Raw genomic sequence first — 6,546 nt, 5'->3', positions numbered from 1 at the left:
TGGTTTCCGCTGTAAACAAAGCAGCGCTGCACTTATGAACTTTAATATGCATTATACAGAAGCAAGATGAAAAGAAAAAATACCATCTAAACTTTTCTAAAGACAGTAAGTTCCCCCCAGACACACATTCAAATAAACTCCTACCCCTAATTGAATCGCGATTTGTTTAGCATCTCAACTGATTTGAATTGTCACATATTTGAATCGATTTCAACCGGCTCGCGGTTAATCGTTTCATCCCTATTGTTCTCTGTTACCTTTGAATAAACTAAGCATCAGCTTTAAATTTCAGCCAAATTCCTCAAGAAACTCAAACCAAAAATACAGAGGAGGAGCCCAAACTGCACTCAATGGCCCAGTAATGCTGATATAGTTAGTTAGCATAGTCCATGATATTGGCACAGATTCTGTGTAATAATTCTTTGTGACTGTATATAGTTCTCAAGTTGGAAAAGACGTTTAGTTTCCACTTTAAGTGAACGTTTAAGTGAATTCCCATCTACAAGATGGATTAAAATGCCGATGCTGTAAAAGGAGGGGAGACAAACACATGACAGTATGACTGAAATGTTCAGGTGTTAAAAAAAAAGAAAAAAAGAAATAAAGAAAGAAAACACATCATTTATTCTGTGGCACAAAAAAATTATTTGGCACCTATTTTTGTTTGGAGCTCTTTTTGTCTGGAGCCCTGATGCAGAGTGCTTTCATTCCATTATGAATCGCTTTCCAACATACTTCGGAAAAATCTAATCTCACAAATACCTTTTTGTAAGATCTGCCGCCCCTGAAGGTTAGATTTTGTGGTAGGGTTAGGAGTGGACCTTCATGGTGATGTTTTACTTACAAATTTTACATAAAAAAAAAAAACAACAACGCTTATAATGCTTACAAATTCTCACGAGATTGGGTTGCTAAAACAAATTAAAACTACAACTAATAATTTATCTATATAAAAAAGTCGCTTTAACGGCCAAAAGTTAATTCAGGCATCATAACATTACAACAGTATGAAAAATGGATATTAATTTTGAGACTTCCTAAAGATGTACTCTATATGTGCTCTGCATTTGGTTACAGTCATTTAAAGTGTTTGCTTTTAAAATATCTGATGGATAAACTCGTGTCTCAATTGGATTAAATTATATAATTACCTATTTTATAATTAAATAATTGATTTAACCATCTAAACTAATTAAAATGGTATTTATTTATTTTTGAGAAAATGTTCAAATAAAACGAACAATTAATGGCAGAAGTTATGGTTTTTATTTATTGGTAAGTTAACAAAGAAAAATCAGAAAATACTTGATAGATTAATGGGGGGGAGTCATTAGATTAATTAACTAATTGGAAGAATTAAAAAAAAATATATATTGATAGATTAATAGATTATCAATTTAAATTTCAGGTCTGTTCCTCGCACATAGCTATTGTATCACATCAAAAGACTTGAAATACAGCTTATGAATGGTACTTTTATGCCATTTTTGTTCTGTACAGAACAAATAGCGTATTTCGTTCCATACAAAAAACACAAATAAACCCAGAGAAACACATATGCTCCATCGTCTAGTTTGAAGATCAGGAAAAAAAAAAAAAAGTCATCCAAATGGAGCTTGAGACATTGAGCAGTGGAATCTAACATCAGGAATGGGTACATTCTGATCCACTCTCCCTGAAAAAAAAAGGACTCATTTTTAGCAGATGCGCAAATGGACTTTTCTTCTCACAGGTGTTGTTGAGTTAAAGCTAGAGTGCGGTGATAGTGGAGATGAATTATTCCCGGCAGACCAAATTCTCATGGGCTTAGAGGTCATCCTGGCTTAATACAGGGTTATATATGAGCAATAAGGGGCATGTAGCTTTTAGACTGACAGTTCATGACACCCGCTGGCATCTTGAGATCCATAACCCCCCTCACAGCTGTGTTAACAGCCAGGCCAAAAGGAAGAGGAAAACCCATCAAACCCCCTGCTACTGCTGCCAACTGATATGTCAAGTCAATGGCTCCTGGGACTCTGCTTTCCATCCCTCCCCAGAAACAGTGTTCTAATCTGGGCTTGTTCCTGCACATCTATCACACATGCAGACACACAGATACTTGGTAATGCCCCCTCCTCTCAGTTTCACCCCCGGGCATTCAGGGGCCCAGCAGCAGGGGGAGTATAGCCCGAAAACTAGAAAACGCTCAGATCATAAACCATGCGTGCTCAGACAGACGCAGCAGCATGAGCGTGCACAACAAACACCCACACGCTGACACTTGTACGCCAACACAACTGCTAAGAAGCGGCCGTGAAAATTCTTCTGGAGATTGTTTGGGCCTGACAGCACATACCATGGTCCTGTGCTAAACAGATTACGTCAAGAGGAGGAGAAATATGGAGAACACGCGATCAAGAAGAGACATTTAGTGTGTGTGTGTGAGAGCTAGAGAGCTGGAGAGAGAGAGAGAGAGAGAGAGAGAGAGAGAGAGAGAGAACAATTTGAGAAACAGAAAGAGATAGAAATAGGGTGAATCTCACACAACCATGTCTAGGTCACATTTTAACTCAAGAATCAAAAGAAAATCTTGTATTATTACAAAACATATTGAATTAATTAATGAATGCATGAATCAATGCATGCATGCATACATATTAATATCATCATATCGTAAATATGAGTCAGGTTCTGGGTCTGGGCAGGTTTCATAAGGGTGCTTTCACACCTGTAGATCGATTGCTTTGTTCCGAAACAGGGATTACAATTATTACAATGTTGCTTTTTATTCTTGGTGCGTTTCGCTTTCACACGGCAATGTTTCTAAACGGACCAAATTTGTTAATACAAGTCACGCGCGAGTAAACTGTTCTCTCATTGGTCAAAGTTCCACGGTTTATTTTCCGGGATTCCACTTAGCTGTCACGGCTGTCATCTGTCAGGACAACAGCTTCGCATGCTTATTGTTTTTTTTTTTTGTAGCCAAAGCTAATGCTTTTCTCGGAACTTACGTAATTACCCATTATACATTGTGATATAGCCTGGTTTGTTGGTCCGTTAGATCGGATTGCTTTCTCACTACAACCGAACCGCTCCAGATTTCGTTTTCAATCGAGCCGAGACCACCTCGTTCAGGCCGATCTCGGACCGACTGTTTTGGCGTGGATCCGGGCGCGATTGCAGTAACATATGCCCAAACGAACCGAGCTAAGGGGGGGAAACGCCCCAGGTTCCAAAACAATGGGCCAGGTGCACCCTAAGATTCATCCAGACAGGAAGGGGGGAGAGAGAGAGAGAGAGAGAGAGAGAGAGAGAGAGAGAGAGAGATGGGTGCAGGAGGAAAGCAGTGTTTTAGAAGAATTACCTGGTCAAACTCGAGGGCTCCTGGATAGAGAGGCCAGCCCAAGAAGAGCTCAGCAATCACACATCCCAGCGACCACATGTCTATGGCTTCACAAAAGGGCAGGCCAAGAATGATCTCTGGAGCCCTGTGATGACAGAAACACCAATATAAGACAAACCCTCAAAATTGACCTTCAAATTTCACCCTCAGACTACAAATTGTGAGAACAATACTTCTGTTATGGCACTGAATTCCAGATTTGATTAGATTCTTTTGATCAAATTTCTAAATGTGAATATATTGGCCATTACGGATTATCAAAAAATTTATTCAAATAAATATTAGGTGTTTAAATATTAAGTGTTGCAGTGATTTAGAGGTTTGATATTGAGGTTGCAGGGGCCAGATTTAAACCGACTAAATTATTGGATAAATTCAGCACCCATCACCAGAGAGAAGTCATTCATTTTCACCAGAAGATCTTTTGATTAAAAATAAATAAATAAATAAATAAATAATACTAATAATAAAACTAACATACAGATGAATCGTTCATAATAAGACCAACAGTATAACATACATTTAGAGAATATATTTTATAAAACCAAACTGGCTTGGTCGTCACGAGCCGCAGGGTTTAATTTGGATTTGTCTGTGCATGTTTTTTTTACTCTCATAGATTTTGTTACCATTGCCATGCATTATACGACTGATAGACTGCAACGGTTGGAATTAAAAATCATCAAATGTGTTCTACTGAAGAAACAAAGTCACCTACATCTTGGATGCCCTGGGGGTAAGCAGATAAACATCAAATTTTTGGGTGAACTATCCCATTAACTTGACAAAACTGTACTGTACAGCACTGGTCGGGGGGGGGGATTGCACAGGGCTGCCTGGAAAAGGTTACTCACGTGGACAATTTAATTTCAGAGAGAGTGGCACGCAGCCAAGAAATTTAGAACATTCTTTCCCATTTGTATAGTGCAAGCCCATAAAACTGATACAATGAGTGACAGAGGTGGTGGACAGTGTGTCTGTGTGCAGGGTGGCTGCTAGAATCCGGCACCAACTCTGTGACATCAGCAAACCGGGAGATACACTACTACAAGAAGCACAACATATAATATTTTAGTAGAAACTGATGCATCAACTGTAAAAAATAATTAAATTAAAAGATCAGTCTTTGATCAAATCATTCAAAATAAAGTTAGATATTTTTAGCCAGCCCTAAAAAGGGGTCTAAAATATAAAGGAAAAATATGTAAGGGATAATGAATAACAAGCGGCTGGATGTACATTATCCCTCTTTTTACATGACTACTTGCCACGTAAGTAAATAATAAGACACTAAATATTTCTATGAACTGCGTTTTAAAACCATACCTGATTATTATCTTAAATCCATTACAAAGTACAAAACAATCGTTCTGGCAACAAGACAAACTTCAACAACTATTACTGCAGGCCTACTATTAATACGGAAGTCCTCTGGTTTTATTTTACAGTAAATACAGTCGATAACTGAAGTGCAAGAGGATGGCAGTTGCATTTGAATGAAACTAGAGAGAGTGTGGCGGTGTGATATGAGATATGGGAAAAGAAATACCCAGATGAGCGGTATGTTATTCGGTGTTGTAATCGGGGAATAACATGCTTCGGAATGTCGTGACTGCCCAATCAGAATCAAGTATTTCAGAGAGCTGTGTAATAATAATAAATAAAAGGAGTATTTGAATTAAAGAATCTTTAACTCAATGTATCAAACTTTGCAGAGCTTAAACAGGCACAAACAAAACATACGACTATATATTTAAAAGCACACATTTTCAAAGGCACAGGCAATGCATGATTAGGGTAGAATTGGTTTTACGTGGGTTACCAGGTCAGTGAGGTCTACTTCAAGTGTAGCCATGGTGACGCAGGAAGCCTTGTGACTGCTTAGCAACAAATCACCACGGTGATCTCATTGAATGGCATTAAGGTCTCTCCGTGTGAGACCGTGATGCTGCTCCAGTCAGCGTTCATCTGAGTAAGCCTGTCTGACAGATTACTGTCACTCAGACTACACAAGCACAAACACACTTCTATTATAATATAGGGAATATTGTGTAAATCAAAATCATGTTAAAAGTATACCAACTAAGTATTAACACGATGTAAATAAAATATTGTTATTGACCTCTTCAGTGATTATAAAGGGATCACTTTTTCCTGGCTTTGTTTAAAACCCAATCACAATTTGAATACGTTTTTTTATTTTTTATTTCATGCTACTAGCTACACACTGCAGCGGGATTTAATTGGAAAATGCGATGATTGACAGTCATAACCATGGCAATGGACAAGACAAAACATCTGAAACAGTCCCAAAATAAGGATAGTTCACTTAAAAACTCTGGAAGTCAATGGCTACCATCAACTGTTTGGTTACCATCATTCTTCAAAATATCTTTTGTTCTCAACAGAAGAAAATTCTTACAGGTCTGAAACAAGCGGAGGGGGAGCAAATGATGATGGAATTTAAATTTTTGGGTGAACTATCCCATTAAGTCTTGGCATGAAAATACAAGCTACTTGTTCTGTGTAGTGTGTTTCTTTGGTCTTCAAAGAACTTGCTGTGTTGTAAAAACACTGAAAGAAGATTGCACTTTTTTATATATAAGTTTTTCTATTTTGGTACCTTTAAGGAAATATGTTTATTTATTTATTTTTTAATGATTTTATCTTTTCTATCAAGATTTATTTTTTTCCTCTCATGGGGGTGGGGGACTTTTTCCAAGAGCAAATGCAGATATATATATATATACTGTATGTGTGTGTGAAGAGATCAGATGCAAAAGCCTCTATCTGTCCTTAGGGCAACTCCATGCATTTAGGCATCTAGATGTGGTGAAGACGACTTGCTGAAGTTCAAACCGAGCATCAGAATGGGGAAGAAAGAGGATTTAAGTGACTTTGAACGTAGAATGGTTGTTGGTGTATTTGTATTGGAGTATTTCAAAAACTGCTGATCTACTGGGATTTTCACGCACAACCATCTCTAGGGTTTACAGAGAATGGTCCGAAAAAGAGAAAATATCCAGTGAGCGGCAGTTGTGTGGACGAAAATGCCTTGTTGATGTCAGAGGTCAGAGGAGAATGGGCAGACTGGTTAGAAATGATAGAAAGGCAACAGTAACTCAAGTAACTTGGTCCCAACCAAGGTATGCAGAATACCA

The 6,546-nt window shown here is 38.0% G+C and overlaps 1 protein-coding gene across 3 annotated transcripts in view; it reads right to left on the bottom strand.

The window, feature by feature from the left end:
- LOC107712724 (homeodomain-interacting protein kinase 3-like) overlaps positions 1–6,546 on the bottom strand; it is a 74,971-nt gene that overhangs the window by 25,997 nt on the left and 42,428 nt on the right. For all 3 annotated transcript variants that reach the window (XM_016518057.1, XM_016518074.1, XM_016518066.1), the window contains exon 3: positions 3,347–3,470. In XM_016518057.1, coding sequence (XP_016373543.1) covers positions 3,347–3,470 — 124 coding nt within the window. The remainder of the gene's footprint in view (positions 1–3,346; positions 3,471–6,546) is intronic.

Source organism: Sinocyclocheilus rhinocerous, unplaced genomic scaffold, assembly GCF_001515625.1.
Source record: "Sinocyclocheilus rhinocerous isolate Xijiao unplaced genomic scaffold, SAMN03320098_v1.1 scaffold1545, whole genome shotgun sequence".
NCBI classification, from domain to species: domain Eukaryota; kingdom Metazoa; phylum Chordata; class Actinopteri; order Cypriniformes; family Cyprinidae; genus Sinocyclocheilus; species Sinocyclocheilus rhinocerous.
The sequence above is the reverse complement of the archived record's forward strand: the minus strand, read 5'-3'. Positions and strand labels throughout refer to the sequence as shown.